Genomic DNA, 18,861 nt, shown 5'->3' with positions numbered 1-18,861 from the left:
TCAACTTGTCTAACATTAGGTGTGGTAAATTTTATACATTTTGTTTTTTTGTTATTTAATAACAGATTATTAACACTAAACCAATGTACCACGCGCGAGATAGCATCATTCACATCGTCATAATCTTCCAAATGTCGTTTAATTTTAAACAATAATGATGTATCATCAGCGAATAATACGACCTCGTGACGGGTTTCAATAAACTTAGGTAAATCATTGATATATACAAGAAATAGGAAGGGACCCAATATGGAACCCTGAGGAACACCCATATTAAGTAAGACACCGGAAGATCTCGTTCCTTTAACGTCTACCTTTTGGATTCTTCCGGATAAATAAGATTTAATAAGTTCTAATGAAACGCCCCTAATACCATAATGGTGTAATTTCCTCAACAATGTATTATGCTCAACACAATCAAAAGCTTTAGATAAGTCGCAGAAAACCCCAAGGGCATTATGCGACTCTTCCCAAGCCTGAAAAATATTTTTAATGAGATCTACACCTGCATCAATAGTTGACCGACCTCTAGTGAATCCATATTGTTTGTTATGAAGCAGGTTATTGGAATTGAAGTGGTTCAAAAGTTGTTCCAGAATAATTTTTTCAAAAATTTTACTCAATGTAGGTAGTACTGAAATGGGCCTAAAGTTAGAGGGGTCAAAAGTACTACCAGATTTAAATAACGGTATTATTTTACTATATTTCATTAGATCAGGAAACACACCACCATCAATACAGTCATTAAATATTGTAGCAAGGTAAGGTGCAATTATATCAATAATGGATTTTATAACATTAATTGAAATTCCCCATAAATCACCAGTTTTCTTAATATTAATGAGCTTGAAATTAACTGTGAAATGTTGCTGCAGACGGCTTCAGCGACGCTTAGGCAAACCGGAGACAACTGAGACCGCGATTCATCTGGATCCTGGTAATGCAATTCATGTGTTAACTTGTTTTTTGTAGTAATATCAAGTCGACTGAGACTGCTGTTTTTTTTTTATTGCTTAGATGGTTGGTCGAGCTCACAGCACACCTGGTGTTAACTGCTTACAGGAGCCCATAGACATCTACAACGTTAATGCACCACCCACCTTGAGATATAAAAGTTCTAAGTTCTCAGTATAGTTACAACGGCCCCACCCTTCAAACCGAAACTTATTCCTGCTTCACGGTAGAAATAGGAATAGATTAATCCTAAAATATTTGTTCCTTATTGAAGTTACGTAAAATGACGCTCAGCGCAGCGGATGACGTAACGTGGGACGCCCCCTGGCTAGGTGGTGCGATGACCTCCGAACGGTGGCCGGCAAGAAGTGGATGAGGAAAGCCGTAGACCGGGCTCAGTGGTGTGGGTTAGGAGAGGCCTGTGTCCAGCAGTGGACGATTGTGGGCTGTTGATGATGATGATGATGATGATGGTGATGATGAAAATGACGTCAAAATTCAAGATTGACGTTGCGAGAAGGGAGCGGGATGTTGCTCTCGATTCCCACAAAAATATGCAAGCGCTTTTGCGTTAAAACTTCAATTTTAATCTCAATTAATTCTTCAGGGATTTAATTTTGAACTATTTTGAAGTCGATGAAATCTAAAGGATCAGGCGCCTGATGAGGTGTGCTCGTGTTGAGCGATGCGATTATGTCAGTATTCGAATCCCACGGGTGGGTATCAATTTTTCTAACGAAATACGTACTTGCATTTTGTTCGCCAGTTACTACCACAGAGGTAAAATAGTAAAGTAAAGTAATAAATAATTGAGGAACAGTATCGTGTATTAAAAATAAAAATTATAATTCGCATAAACAACTGAGACATAAGACCTCAAGTCTTGCAGTAATAGTTCAACAGCAGGTGGGCTGTAAACTCGTTGACCCGTCTAAAAAAAATCCATGTTTTTATTTTATTCCTTGTCACTAAACCTTTTAGCGTTAATTAATTCGATAACAACCAAGTATCCATGAGAAACGAAAGTTGTTTTGGGAAGTATAAATATTTTGTTTGTAAATTATTTGAAGAACGAAGAAAATACGCGTAAAAGGTAATTTAAATGTTAATTTTAGGACAAAGCCGTGCAATGAAAAGTGTTTTTACATAACATGTATCGTTATGATTGCTAAAAGTGAATAATATTACAGCTTAGGCCGCATTCTAAAATTTTTAAGTGCCAAGGTATCAATCTACGAATAACGATTTATTTCTTTTACTTAAAAAAACATGTTAAGAATTTCTCAATGGGTCGCGATTCTGATCCGGTAGTACATTCATTCGTGAAGCAATTGTTCTTGAGTTGTTAGGTCTCTTTCGGAGGCGCTCGGGCAGTTATTAGCAAATCTCACCCCTCCTGGCTGAGCCTTTGCTCGCCCATCTGTCCTGGTGAAACTGGAAAGGCCTCCGGGCCACCAGTAATCTTTCAATCATAAAAAAAAATATGTCAAGAATTTGGGCAATAGTCGCCATTCTCTTATCAATTGTACGAACCAAACAGCGGCGCAGCGTTCCAAGTGTTTGAGATAACGACTGAGAGACAAGAGCCCTCGCAAGTTGCGCTCGATGCTCACAACTTACCCCGCAAATGCACCTCACCTTACACTAACTTCGACAAGGACTTCCCAGAGCTGACTTTTGCTAGAAGTTCGCATTCAGGCTGTTGACCGTAGTTGCAAGGAATCTATTTCTGTGTAATAATCCTACTAATATTTTAGTTATTATAATAGTATATCTTTTATAAGATTTGTATTAGCCTCACGAGCAAAACTTCAAATTACTATAAGTTTTTACTGTAAGCAAAGGAATGTAGATGTATTTTATTAAAAAATAACAATTTGAAACTGTCAATGAACAAGACATTATGACGGCTGATGTTAATCTCTTTAGAAAATTTCTTCAGTATTTGTACATTATACACAAATCTGTAGTTACCCTAGATACATAGATAACCAAAAGTCGAAATCTATTAACATAAACATAAATGTATAACAATAGCAGTACTTGAGAATCGAGCCAATTTTTTTAGAATCCGTGTATTTTTTTAGGTTCTATATAGCAACTGCTACAAGCATCTGTGGCTCGGAAACCTGCTCCTCGCCAAGACACTCCAAACGTCAGCTGACCGTTTCGGCCCGCTTCAGTTATTACGTACAACTTTTCAAGGAAAACTCTGCCATACCAGTGCCCATAGAAGTTCTGCGAAATTTCCTTATTATTATTTTTTTTTTTTTAATTGCTTACATGGGTGGACGGGCTCACAGACATCTACAACGTAAATGCGCCAACCACCTTGAGATATAAGTTCGAAGGTCCCAAGTATAGTTACAACGGCTGCCCTACCCTTCAAACCGAAACGCACGACTGCTTCACGGCAGAAATAGGCAGGGCGGTAGTACCTACCCGTGCGGACTCACAAGAGGTCCTACCACCAGTATTACAATAAATAACAAAAATATATTGACAGAAAATTAAAATTAATTAGTTCGAATGTAATTTTGGTAAGCGATCAGTGGTTCTAGATTAATGTAATCGTGTAATGTTCCTAATTAATGGCTTTTATAGAAACGTCGCTGAAAAATAGTTTTCATTTCGACAAATGAAATTGTAAACGCGAGTTGGTCCTTTGTACGAGGACCCTCACCCTCGTTAGCTTCGCCACTTCAAAGCCGACAAAGGGCACCCACCTACTAAGGTACCTAGTAAAAGTCAACCGTTATTTTACTCTATCTTTATTTAGAGATAGTTTTCAATTTGAGCTTCGATTTAGAAAAAATAAGAAAATATTATTATTAGAAAGAACATAAAAGATAATATAGATATATAAGATAGATAGAATATAATATCATTAAAAAGATAATAAACTTTACCTCCGATCTAATTACTTGATTTTGCGTAACGGCTCGTCCTTGTAATTTAATTAGACGTTGGGTTGAAAAACTTTTTAAGTTAAAACAGCAGAGAGGTAGAAAGTCCACTTTTATTTCATTTTAGTAAGTAGTAAAAATAATGTCCCTAAAGTTTTTTTCACTAAGTCAGGAGTTTTAAAACAGCACGTTTCAAATTTATGAAACTGAGCTTTGGAGACTGAAGATTTTTTATCAAAGTTTTTTCTATGCATAGTGAAAGAGATGGGATTAATGAAGCGCCATCATTAAAACTTAGTACAAAATCGTTTTTTTTAATCACCAACGCTTGTTTCGTTTTTTTTCTATTACAGATTGAAGAAAAATCAAACCAGATCATTCGTGGATCATACCATAACTCTAAATCACTTTAATGTATATTTACGTCATAATAAAAAAAAATAAGGATCATTATTATACCTATTTTAGTAAATAAAAATTAGTCGACACCAAATACTAGACGTCTTCATATACAGATCACAAAACATTAAACGGCTACTATCAAATCCCTAAATATTGGTTTCAGATATTAAAATTATATTACTTTATGATTGTAATAAAGGTTACGTCAGCCTGCTATCTAATTAATTTTGATAATACCCTCTGAAAATAATTTATCAAGTGCCACTTCTATTGGCGTTTGTTGATGAATATTGAACAATTTCGCCGAGAGCACTGTCGCTGAACTTCCTTAGATTTGGCACGATAGTCCATTTTATCCGAGGCAATTATGTACAGGATGCTTCGTTTTGCTTAAAGATGTATTCGTAAAGTGTCAGAGTGTGTTGAATGGCATGATGTTCGTCGAATATTTCATTTTCTCGGTAATTACCTGCATCTCGACAGAGACTAATATTTATCCCGAGGAAATGGATCGTTCGCTTCCCTTCTCTAAGCTGAAGCATATCTCAGAGCATGGTCACTTTATTAAGAATTTCAGTAATGCTTTCCTCTCCAAATAGATTATACGAAGTAATGAAAAACGTACTTGTATTACGTGTACAATTTCTGACGATTTGCTTTAAAAGATATGTCTCAGAGTCGAAAATTAGTCATAGACCAAATGAAATTGGAAAATTTAGATCGATTTATATCAATAATAAGTTAAAGACAGTGATATAGATTTTGAGAACTTAATTATTGACACTGAATTCGAACATGACATTCGACTTGACTCAAATGTAGAAGCCGATTGAATTTCGCAAAAGCAGATGGCTATTTGCGATATCATAAGTGTGAATGAGATAAACCGGAAGCCGTAAGCCGGACCGTACAGTTCACCGGTGAACGAACGGAATGAAAGCCAACCGAACCCAAATTCATTAATGTTATCGCGTTTGCCGTCCCAACACTTCCACTGAGAAATGAAAGTCTCAGAGATAATAACATCACAAGCCTGCTGTAAGTAATACACTACCTCGAAACTTACGAAATCGGAATTATCAGATTTAATTTGGACGGCTTTAAATTTCGAATTTCGTGAAAATTGAGGTTATATTTGGGTGTGCTTAAAATAAAAATAAAAAGGTTTCATAACCTTAGGTTATAAACTTATACAACTACATACATATTTTTTATTTATTTATTGCTTAGATGTGTGGACGAGCTCACAGCCCATCTGGTGTTAAGTATTCCACTGAAGGTTTTAGCAACTTACGTATTGATCGTAATTCTTGAAGAATTTTACTGCCAAAGCAAATCTATTTGCCAAGCTAATTTGAATCCGTTTTTATCATTATGTTGGTTTCATGTGTGCTTTATTTTTATTTATTTAATTTTAAATTTATTGGCCAGGCTATTTTGAATCCGTTTTCATTAGTATGCTTATTTCATGTATGTTTTTATTTAATGGAATCTTTGAACGTCATTTACACCGATTTCAAGACCTCTGACTAACTGGAAATTTGCACACGCATCAAGGACCGATGACAAGACAATATTTCTATATTCTATTCTATATTTTGTTTGCTGTTTAGGCATGTTTTTACTAAATATTAAACTATAATACATATATTTTTTCTTGGCATAATATTCATTAAAACGTCATAATCAAATTATACAAAACATACCTGCATAATCGAGCAACGTTAATTTGAAAATGTCGATAAATCTTTAGTAGCTAATGCCATTCGGAGCTAATACGTACTGTTAAAGTTTAGGGCCGTCCGTCCTTCACTGAATACGTCATTCACCCTTTCGGATACGTCAAATGTACCCATTACTCGGAAGTAAACATTCGGTACGGATAGTTATAGGGTCTCAATAAACGTTTACAACAACTGCAAATACACAACGGTATTGCCAAACGAACCTAGACTTTCTGACATAGAAACGAGTTACATTAACCGCTATCAAAAATTATTACAACGATAAGACCATAGGGTCAGCTTGATGACACGCGGAAAAACGATATTGGCACCTACATTGTTTTATGAACATCTTATTTAAGTACTAGCGACCAGCCCTCGCTTCGCTTCGGAAACTGTCATTTATTATTGATTTCTCCACTATTTAATGGATGTTATTATACATATAAACCTTGCTCTTCAATCACTCTATCTATTAAAAAAAACCGCATCAATATCCGTTGAGTAGTTTTAAAGATTTAAGCATACATAGGGATATAGGGACAGAGAAAGCGACTTTGTTTTATACTATGTAGTGAAGACAACTGAAGAATCTATCTAAACATCTTTTCTAATGTAGATAGCTTCAAATATTTATAGAATGTAGTGTAAATGTCAAAGGTTAACATATATCATTTAAATAGTTATTTACTGCTACTAGTATTGTGAGTTTACACAAACGATTTCACAACCCTGTTTTGATGTCAAATACGAAGAATCTATGCGTTTGCGTAATACAATTGAAACTTCGCCCTCTTGTTTCAAGATGAGTGGTGGTAGTTACGTTGAGATGACTATGGGCACCAGTAGGTACGTAACACTAGATGAATGGCAAGATCATTCACCTACGTACCTATGGGGTAAATGTAGCATTTTTTTTATTTCCCTTGTAGGCAGACGAGCATACGGACCACCTGAAGGTGAGTGGTCACCGTCACCCATGGACTTCAGCAATGCCAGGCTGCTAAGGCTGCCTGCCTAGCATTACCACTCTGTGTGTATATACTATGTGTTTATATCAGAATTGCGTAAAAAAAAACATTGAAAACAAACAGTAAATAATACGAGAACAAGATCACGATTATTTCACAATAATCATATTTTATTCTGCATGTATTGTCCATGTATCATGCGTATTTATAAACAATAAAACCCCGGATTTCCCTATCACAAATCATGATCATAACTGACCAGTTTTTTGTAACATGTTTTCATTTTAGTAACGTTTTAGTAATTCAATTACAATACAATTGAGTTAGTTAATACTTTATGCCTTCAGATGAGCGAGAACTTTTTGATGTGCTGTTAAGTGGTTAACAGAGCCGGTAGGCATTAACAACGTCAATGCCACCAAACACTTTAAGACATGAGTTCTTGTCTCAGTTTCGTAGAGCAATGGCTCCACCCTTCTAAACGAATTGCATCACTACTTCACGATAGAAAAGGAAGTGGTACCTACCTACCGGTCATATGCCGGTCATAAGATGCCCTACCATCATTGAGGTCCAGTTACTTGGAACCTTGAAACCTTTTACCTCCGGTATAATGCGTTTTATGTTTTCTTCTCAGTCGTATGCACTCTTGGCAAAGTGGTCGTGGTCATAATTTCGGGTGGTGCCGCGCTTCACCAGACGTCGCCATTCCTCGCGAACCGCGGCCCTTCTTGTGCACTCGTTGATGGGACCGTGTAGAGCTGCCTTTTGGTAGGTCCATCGTAACAGTGATCTGCGGCGCGGTCTTTTACCCTCTATCATGTCCTGCACCACAAGGCGCTTAGCCGAGTCGTCACCCCGTCGCGACACATGTCTGAAGAAAGTGAGAATACGACCCTGGACGGCCAAAGATAGACGCTTTTGCCGACGGCTTTTGATGCCGAATTTTATGTTTAATTCTCTCTATATACGGTATAATGCTGGAAAAAATTCCCCCTAGGATTTTCCCGGAACGCTATGACATGTCTTCCTTCAAATTAGGTAGGCCGTGAGCTCGTTTACCCACTACACCAATAAATAATTGTATTTTTTTTCTATTATTACTCAAAATTACATAATATTCCATTATATTTATGTACTATACAACCGTGTTCTATTCTATTTTATACTCACCAAAGTTCAGAAATAAAATATTATATTAAGGCAGATCAAAATAGAAAACTTCTAATTAGATTTAAAGGAGTTCCTATCAATATCGTTCAACTTAAACAGGCTGCTTAAAAGTTAAATAATTGTTTAGGGAAACGAAAAATTTATGAAATTTTTCACTCAATCCCAAACAAAATAAAAGTTTCCCTTCGAAGTTTTAGTTACAACACGTACGTTTTAGAAGGCGGCACACACACCATACATAATATTTCCACTCTAATAAATTTGTTTACATATCAACTTAATTAAAAGCAAAATTAAAGCTTATTACAAAGTAATATACTATAAATCATAACTTAATGCTACGATTTATAAACTTGCTTGTTGTATTTTAAAAAACATTCACGATTTTAATGTTTAGCTGGCACCACAACCAAGCATTCGCACTTTTCAGTTTTGATGACCTTCGACGCGCGTAAGGCACTAACTTCTAAGCTACCAACCACTCTGAAGAATCCCCGGTCAGTCGATGACTATTTATTAGATGATTGGAACAATAAAGACGTCGTTGAAAATTGCGATTCTGATGACCACTAGCTCTCTGGTGATTCATTATGTTTTTTATCACATGGATAATATTAATGTAGTAAATGATTACACTGGGGACGTAACTATACCCCCGTCTTCAGAGCTTCGCTCAGAATATGGTTAGAATCAAGGTGATCGAAGCTTATGTTTGAGGTAGACCAGGTAAATTAAACTTCGTTTAGTTGAGTTAATCGTAGACAGTTTTATACATACATACCTACATTGTCATAGACCCTCAAAATCTCTCGGCCGAGGCACTCAAATACCAACTACTTCCATTTGACACCTTTGAATTTATTTATATTTTACACTAAATGATGATTTGAAGTTAAGCTTGGGTTGGGTCTTTGTTTTACGTGTACACTATTAGTGTAGCCTCTACGCTAAAGGGTTCCGCTTCTTATAAGAGTTTCTAATGGTAGGTAAACCGTAGATCAATCACAATTACTGAAAGCTACATTTTCAACTAATACATAAGTACTAGAAATTGGAAAAGCTATGAATCATTTGAAATTATATTACTTTTTTTAATTAATTATGCTTTACCTTTGAATAAATTAACACACAATAAAACACTAAAACTTTTTCGTGTACTAATTCAAGTCTGATTTATAATTTAAATTTGTTTCTGAATTTAATTACTGACATTAATGAAGTTGCTGTTTATGTTTTGTTTAATTTCTATCCAAAATGGAATGTGTACTTCAAAGCTCTTTAATTCGAGTAACAAGTTATATTTCAGTGGATTTAATATGTTTCTAAAGCAATTTTGAATTTTGACAAAGGTTTTCAAATTAATATACGTAAAAATAGATTTCGTAGGCTGTATTGCTATTGTCCTTAGTAATACGGCTGGACGGGATGGCGGTCGATTCAAGGAGAGCTGAACTTTTTCTCTACGCGTGTTCCGTTACCTCGAAGGTAGCTAGCTATCTGATCTCTTTTGGAGAGAAGAAATCTTGGATTGTTTTCACATTGATTACATCCGTGAAAAGGGTAGATTGACGGGAAAGTCATGGATGTTTTATAAGCCTATTGTTTTCGGCATAATTTCAGTTTTTTTTTCTCTAATAGTGTCTTACCCTGACATGGAACGTAACGTTTTTGCCGTCCAATCACCTGGGAAGGGTTTATGCCACGGGTCGTTGCTCCTGGATGATGATTAAATTTTCCGTGAAAGCTGGCTTAACCTGGGTATTATGTGTATTAAATTATAACCAAAGCAAAAGCAATCTCCAGGTGCCTGATGCGTAGCATACATACGAGCTCTATTACTGAGAATCGCATAAGCAGTATCTACAGGCCCCAAGGAAACTTTTACCCATAGCAAATATTTTACTTCTAAGTTTCAAGTGGTAGGCCATACTGTAAGCAGCACGGATAGATACTGATCTCTGCCGCGTTTCTTTGAGGAAGCTCCGGTGGCCGTTATGCTATAATACAATTGAGAATTTGGCCCTATCTCTCAAGGTAAGACGCGGCATTAACCGTTGTAACTATTATAAGACCTTAGAACTTATATCTCAAGGTGGATAGCGCGTTTACGTCGTAGATGTCTATGGGCTCCAGTAACCACTTAACACCAGGTGGGCTGTGAGCTCGTCCACCCATCTAAGCAATAAATAAAAAAAAAACTTAGGTATTAAATTCACCGATATCTACAAATATGTAGAATGTTAAATATAAATAAAACAAGCGTAAATAATAATATATATAAATAATACAATATGATTTAAATGTGTTTAATTTAAATATCGAGATATGAAATAATCTCGCGACTCTCGTTCTGAATTCCAATATGGAGGAAACAGTATAAACAAGAAGAAAACACGGTCCGCGCCGCTCGACAAAATGCACCAGCTTGTTCTCTTTTAATTAACGACCCTCTTGAATTTTTAATGGAATTTTTATCTGCATTACATTGAAATTGAAACCGTTAATACAAATTCCATTTGCAATTGCATTAGGTATGTCGGCGTTGTTTGCTTTTAGCGGGTGAGCGTCAGTTGTTAAATTGTTCACTTATGTGTGGAAACGATAAAGTATACCTTTTTTTATTTTATTACGATTTTAAAGTTTTTTCTCTTTTCGTTTTTGATCTTTCACGGTTTGTGAGTTCATTGACACATAACATTACTATAGTTAATCTATCCACAGGCTAATGATTAAGACGTACATATTGGTATCACCTGATGTGACTATGCTGATATTTAAACCGTGGGGCAGATAGTCATTTCTTTTTGGTTGAAGGCTGGGTGAAGCAGAATTATATTAAGCTACGCGCTACCCGCTTGTTCTACTTCTGGTTAGCCAAGTTCTATATCTACAGACAGAGGGGGGGTTGTTTAGTACGTCAATTTGTACATCGGACAAAATTTATTAATTATTAAAAATAGTTAAGATGAACTATCGAACATTCTCAGAATGAAGCAAGGATATTAAAGCAAGAGTATTAAAATAAAACCTCGGAAATTTATTAAATTCTCGTGTTAGTGATGTGAGAAGCTCTCGGGGTAGGTTTTACTACCTTTAAGTTTTGTTTATGCGGCGAAACAATCAAGCTTTTCGGTATGATTATAATATAATAATTATAATAAATATATAAGTAGGATTATAATATAATTAAGACTGCGACTAAATCTTTTAATTTATGAACGACGTTGTACACGACGTGAGTTCAATACTACATTAATTATTTCAAACTAGTCATACCAGAAAATTGCCGGTTCTAACAAAAGACAACTGGCTTTAATTATAGATTATAAAGGATTTTTTACGTCAGTAAAAGAATATTTAAAAACAGAGATGACGTTTAATCTGAATCTTTTACATTGAAATAACAGTTACATACAATATGCTCGTAAAGCAAAATCATTTCTATCATTCTTACAGATTACTATTAATTAAAACTATTTTATTATTTACATGTATAAAAATTCACTACTAAATCCACTTTGTCGACGAAATCTCATTACCTGCATAGTTTTCTTTAACTTCACTAAAACTTTTGTCTAACACGATATTTAGTCGATTAAAACCAGTTCTTACATATATAATCTGCATATTTTTTCCATCATCGAACTGACCTGAAAAGGCAGAATAGATTACTGGTGGTAGGACCTCTTGTGAGTCCGCGCGGGTAGGTACCACCGCCCTGCCTATTTCTGCCGTGAAGCAGTAATGCGTTTCGGTTTGAAGGGCGGGGCAGCCCTTGTAACTATACTGAGATCTTAGAACTTATATCCCAAGGTGGGTGGCGCATTTACGTCGTAGATGTCTATGGGCTCCAGTAACCACTTAACACCAGGTGGGCTGTGAGTTCGTCCATCCATCTAAGAAAAAAAAAAGAAGATTACCGTAATTTTATTATCACCCGGAGACTAGACTTCCTTTGTGGAATTAAATTAGGACTCGTACAAAGTTACGGGGAAATTTAAGTTTCATTGTTTTTGTTTCCAATTCAGTCTACGCTCGTCAAGTTTGAATTGACCCAATCTAAATATTGTTCGTTTTCTCTAACTCTCATGAACCGACTTTAAATTGTAGGTAATTTGAATTCAGTATTTATTTTCGAAATTGTGTAAACTTACCATTGCCAGCAGAAGAATAAATTGTGTATTATGACTGCTATAAATGATGATGCACATTTAGGTAGACCTGTGAAACGTAAAATAAATTATGATCTTGTAATAAAATCGTAAATAAATTCTTATTTTTAACCTTTCATAATCGCAATAATTATCAAAAAGGATGTGGTGATTCAGGATGAAATTTACAGAAACTTCAGAAGAAATTCCTTTCAATTACTTTTAGTATTACTAGAAATTCATACTTTCTACTCGTAAAGATTTTAAATCCGATAACTTACTCTCTAAGAAGTATATAACAAAAAAATATCCACTGTAATAAGTCAGATCAACTTCAAACCCATCACATTACCTGAATTAGAATCCCTACTTCCCATCACCGGTGCAATCTGTGGTCGTTCTTCATCCAATAAAAGTACTCCACTCGACGACCAAATAGACAACACGTGAGCCACGCATGTTACATTTAAACGACCCTACAACAGAATTAATAATACAAGTATATTCATTTTAACAACGGATATAAATAATTGTTGTCATATGACTTATCTATAGCTCAGAATCGCCGTAGTGTGTAAAAGATGCTAATACGTGAAATATCACTCTCGATGCTTTTAGGATTTTCAAGCACCGGTCACAGTCCTCGTAGAACTCGTCGACTCCAACGAAGAGTTCGACGTTCGGCCCATGGATACAACCAACTGAGTTTCTCGCCAGACCTTCTCAGTTGGTCACAATTCCGATCCGGTAGTAGATTCAACGAAGCACTGCTCTTGCTAGGGTTAGTATTAGGAATTCTCTCAGGTTGAACCCGTGAGCTTACCTATCGGTCCGCTTGAAGTTGAAATAGACCCTTAGGCTACCAAAGATTGGATAGGAAAAAAAAGTGAAATATAAATTTACAGCACTGATTTGCTTATAGTTTTTGTTGTTCAATAAAATTAATTGTTTTTTTCCATTTCAATGGATTTTTGTGTCCATCCACAACTTCTACAGCCATTTTAGTTAGCTTTTTGGATTGAAGCGATCATGAACCATGTGTTGTTGAAATTTGTACCAAGTTTCATGGAACAATGCTGTCTTTCTTCACACGGTGGAAGGTATGGTAAGGAAAAGTCAGCAGGCTAAGTTAGTCTAGTAAAGTCAAGTCAAGTCAGTTGCATTGATACAATCGCCATTAAACTATGTAGTCCCAAAATTCCCTACACTACATTCAAAGTCTGAATTAAGGGGATAATTATAGGATGGCTATGTACGAAATTAAGTAAGAACTTACAACAAACGGCTAATGAGGGCATAGTAGTAGAACTAGAAAATAGCTGCATCACTCGAATAACAGCGAATAAACAATTATCACAGTATCATAAAAGAACACGATGTATTAGGTACAGTTCAATTCTGCGAAAGTACGTTCTGACATTAGATCCATAGAGAAACAAATGAAATGGTGCACTTCATTCAAAGTGAGGCAGTTTGCGGAGTGTTTGGTATGCGTCGAACTATGCGGTTCTGTGTTGCACTGGCAATTTCGGTCTATTGTTAGCGATGTTGTGAAATGCTCGCCGCGGGTTATACAGATCGATGTATAGCATAATTCGGATCTTCCTCTATTATTTTAGACGAAAGATTATACCGAACGATGACTTTATCAGATTTATTAGTATTTTATCTTTGTATTTGATTTAAAGTGTTGCTGAAATTGATTTTACAAATTTAATTTAAAATCACTTCATTCGGCTACCACTATGGGTTTTTTAGTTTACGTTCAATTTATTCTCTAATTTCTGCGTGATCATAACTTGACTGATTTCTATCTAAAACTGCCTGAGGCTTAAATTGTTCAATATAATAATAATATATATAATTTTTACTGGTGGTAGGACCTCTTGTGAGTCCACGCGGGTAGGTACCACCACCCTGCCTATTTCTGCCGTGAAGCAGTAATGCGTTTCGGTTTGAAGGGTGGGGCAGCCATTGTAACTATTTTTTGAGACCTTAGAACTTATATCTCAAGGTGGGTGGCGCATTTACTTTGTAGATGTCTATGGGTTCCATTAACCACTTAACACCAGGTGAGCTGTGAGCGCGTCCACCCATCCAAGCAATAAAAAAAAAAATATATATATATATACATATCTGTGGCAATAATGTCAATATTATTATTCTATTCTCGTATAGGTGCCACGATCCTGTCTATTACTGATGCGAAATGGTTATGCGTTTCGGTTCGACCAGTGAAGCAGCTGTTTTAATATACAATTAGAGCTATATCGTATCATGAATTGATATCATATCTCAAGGTGGGTGGTGGAAATCTCTGTTGTGTCGATGACCTCCAGTACCAATGCAGCAAATCGGCTGTTAGTTTATCTAGCTATCTAGTATAATAATAAAGCCTATCGTTCAAGACTTTCCGAATTTTCGTGGCTTAGTTTATGACCCAGAATTGGGTGGTGGGTGATTACAGAATATTCTACCGATCATAATAACTCGTTAACTCAACTTACACACATTTAATAAGATCGTAATGAAGATTTACAAAAGTTAAGATTACGTCAGGAAAACGTAAATAAATAAATAAAAATACATACCACAAACTTCACCTAATGTATACGTATTAAGTATTCAGTACTTTGGACTGTGTGGTATTTGTACAAGTAGTGTCTATATAACCTATTTAATATGTCTATTTGATACGCAGATTGTAACCGGGCCTATGTGAACCCTCAGAACCGCGCGATTGAGATTGTGGTTGGCATACTATGTATAAGATCGACCTACTCGTACGTACATACGTATGTTTGTTAGTGGTGGATTTCAAATAGGTACTATGTCTATCTAGAATCTAGTACTTCATAGAGACGTGGATGTATACTTTACTAAATATTCATTATAAAACGTATAATATTATTACTTTCGCCACGGAATTCGCGATGAGAAAGAAATCTAAAGGAATTTGACGTGTGAAACCAAGTTAAATTATAAACAGATTATTATTTCTATTAAAAAAAATATACTTGTATACATGCCAATTTTAAAAACGTTCCAAATTTAACCACCTTAAAATAGGATTCTCCTGAACTATGCGTAATTACCAAATCATACAAACAATACGAGCTACAGTAAATTTAAGCCGCAAATATCAACATCTTTAACAAAGATATTGAGTCTGACAGGAATCGAACTGAGAGTAGATTGTACAGTTGTTCGGGATACTCACCACTAGACTAACGAGGTGAGGCGAATAACCCCAATAATACCATAAAATATAACTACATTCGACAAATAGAACATGAATTTAAATTAGTATAATATATAGAACTAGCGACCCGCCCTCGCTTCGCTTCGGAAACATTAAAACACACATGAAACAAAAAAAAAAAATAAAAAAAAAAAAAAAAGTAGCCTATGTTCATCAGGGACAATGTCGGCTTCTAATGGAAAAAGAATTTTTCAAATCGGTCCAGTAGTTTCGGAGCCTATTCGAAACAAACAAACAAACAATTCTTTCCTCTTTATAATATTAGTATAGATACAATCCAAAATCTAAAACAATCATTACCGTAACACAAAAATAATGGGAAGCCCGATAGTAATAACACTAAGAACAAACCAACAAAATCGACCGCAAATTAAGCGTCACATTAAAGTTTCAAACCATTCATGGTCATAGTTATTGTTTCCCAAGCTGTTATCGGATGATTTCAGTATAAGCCAAATTATAATGTATTGTATGCAAAATTGAACGCGTACGCGCTAATACATGATCAATGTACTATATTTTGATGTTCCCTGTTGAATTTATAATTAACAGGCAAATGGAATGTAATGGCGCATCGGAACAGCGATATATCTACCTATAAATTTTGAATTTTCGTTTTATGTTTGAATTTGAACGTTTCATAACCAATATAAAATCGAAGAAGATAAATAAAAAAGCAAACCTTATTAAAGTAGAGTATTTCATGTAACAAAATTGCTACGAGAAAGTAACTAACCTTATGAAAATGCACGGACTGCACTCTAATAACAAGCTGGCTGTATGAAGACGATTTATTCGATTTTTCCTCATCGCTAATGTTAAATTTATTTGCAATCTGCTCTATCCTGGGCATTGAACTGGTTGTAGTCTCCTTGGCAACATCGGCAACAGCTTCGGGTATACTCAGTACGGCAATATTACCAGGTATGTCTATAACATTATCGGTAACGGGATCCTCGTACCCCGAAATCGTGTCCCATGGACTAAATATAATTCTATTTGCATCTTCGAGCGACGTATCCGTTATCACAGGCTTTCTTGGGTAAGTTGTATCCACTAATGGAATATCGAGGCCTTTTACCTAAAATCGAATACAGTACAGTTAATTATTTTCAAACTCAACAGTTGTTTGTTTTTTGTTTGTGTTTGATATTACTTTATACCTCTTGTCCGTTTAATAACCAAGTCAAATTAGCCGCTGGATCAGCAGGAGGCGACGTGCAATTAGCTCGTAGCATATCACCTACAGAGTACCAACTTTTTTGGGCACGAACTTTTGGGCCTGATTCGGGCAATTCTGTGAAAAACAATTAAACGCAAATTAATTAGGTAAAATGTGAGCTTAACATAATATTATACTAATTTACAGAAACGTGCTTTTGATATTTCTTGATTTTTATTCTGAATGAAACTGAGACTATTATTTTATTAAGGCCCCAAAATTTATCTCTTTCAAATCAGGAGATCCGCTAAACAATGAAATTAATTTTAGATGTCTAATTTGGTAAGTACGACTTCTTATTGTGTTTTGGTATTAAAATACATTACGGAGATTAAATTGCAATGCGAACAGAATTTTCAAAAACATGCTTGAGTAGAATTTTGGGTTCTTTCAAAATTCAACTCGACCATTCCGTTTTAATATTAAATATTGTATGGATTGGTTAAATTTCAGTGTAATTAAGCAACGCGACTTGGCCTATTAGCTTCCGAACCAACAATTTTACAACTAAACACGAAACTCTTTAGTTTTTAATGCTACTACTACTTTCCTCATTGACTCACTATGATATAATGTAAATATTCTAAGTATTGTCACTAAATGAAGTAATAAATAAACTTTTATGGTTTTGTCTCTTGTTTAATATTTTTATTGAACTATCTCCGATGTATTCAAGTTTTACAGTTTTTATGGTCACTGTAGTCTAAGCGTTATTCTTCAGTATTTGAATGGTGGTAATTATCGTGTAAATTTCTAAAATAAAAAAAAAGTTGTTTTGCATACATATAGAAATAACACAATATTGGGGTCTGTTACTTTGTTTGACTAAGGTTTTACTTTGGCAATAAAGGTATCCCAAGTATTGTCAGATGAACACCAAATATCTCTATAAATGTTTGGTTATTTTTTTATTCCGATGGCCTCGTGTAACACTCGTGGAAATAACTTGAAATTTCTTTATAAATGTTTATTATTTCAAATTTCAGAAGTCATATTTTTTTTATTATTTAAAGTGAATGTAGTATTTATTATATTATATTAAATTTGAAATAATATTTTTATTTATATTAACTATATTGTATTATCTAATACAGCAATATTGTATTTTAATTCATTAAATTATTCATTAAGATTGAGATCAGTAAAACAAATGAGAATTACTTTGTTAACTTCAAAAACTAACAAAGTCAGAACCTAACATACAGAGAAACGGAGAGATATCACAATAAATATGCCAAAATATGCCAGCTGGTACGTATAGCAGCTTCGATTCACAACGGACGGCGACGTTGCATATTCATCTTTCATACGCGTCTGTTCCGTTTATACCACGAATTTCATAGACAGCGGTTAAAATGCCGAACAGACAAAATGGCGGCTGAAACTAAAACTTGACGTGCTTTTGTTTGCCAGCAGCGCCCTCTATTGCGACGTAGCGATGGAACTCAGCTCCGAGCAAAGTTTTAAGTGTTTACATTCCTGTTCTGTCGCTTTTTGCCAATTCTACTTAATGGAAACGCAGAGAGTTTTCCAGCGCCTCGTTTGATTCGGTAGATGTGCTATGTATGGTATGGTGTGTACTGCTTATATCATCTGCCAATAACTGGTGTTTAATTGATGAATCATTTTATAATAGTGATAATAGTAAAACATTTTTGATGGAATCCAATTACGTGGTTCACAAATGGCATCTGTATTGAGTTGTTCATTGTATTCCGACTTATTCTCTTCTAACAACATTATTGTACTTAACATAAAGACTGGTAGTTAGTAACATTTGTAAAAGTATATGTGCATGAGAAACATTAAAACCGCTTCAATTATTTACCAAACCGAGAATCTAAATCAGCTAATGCAGATACGTTATACGGAACCCGTTTGATCGATCTATCCCGTACTAGATGACTGCATGGCTTATTTAATACGTGGCTGAAATCCAAGAAGATGTCTGATCTACCATTTCGGATGCCACGTGTCCGATCTATCTTAATTCGCTGAATCACGACTTATTTTCCTTGAAAAACGGCGCTTTGAAAATAGAACTTTAGAGAAAATATATTTCCTCAACTGTGAAAATAAATCGACGAATTTCAATG

At 35.2% G+C, this 18,861-nt stretch overlaps 1 protein-coding gene across 1 annotated transcript in view; it reads right to left on the bottom strand.

The window, feature by feature from the left end:
- Nucleotides 1-11,475: 11,475 nt before the first annotated feature.
- The window catches only part of LOC114249270 (uncharacterized), a 53,066-nt gene continuing 45,680 nt past the window's right edge, over nt 11,476-18,861 (bottom strand). The window contains exons 5-9 of the mRNA XM_089737027.1: nt 16,707-16,840; nt 16,280-16,624; nt 12,634-12,757; nt 12,285-12,351; nt 11,476-11,780 (exon numbers count right to left, since the gene is read on the bottom strand). Of these exons, the coding sequence (XP_089593153.1) occupies nt 11,768-11,780; nt 12,285-12,351; nt 12,634-12,757; nt 16,280-16,624; nt 16,707-16,840 (683 nt within the window). The 3' untranslated portion in view covers nt 11,476-11,767. The remainder of the gene's footprint in view (nt 11,781-12,284; nt 12,352-12,633; nt 12,758-16,279; nt 16,625-16,706; nt 16,841-18,861) is intronic.

Source organism: Bombyx mandarina, chromosome 22 (genome assembly GCF_030267445.1).
Source record: "Bombyx mandarina strain Sakado chromosome 22, ASM3026744v2".
In the NCBI taxonomy this organism is placed as follows: Eukaryota; Metazoa; Arthropoda; class Insecta; order Lepidoptera; family Bombycidae; genus Bombyx; species Bombyx mandarina.
The sequence above is the reverse complement of the archived record's forward strand: the minus strand, read 5'-3'. Positions and strand labels throughout refer to the sequence as shown.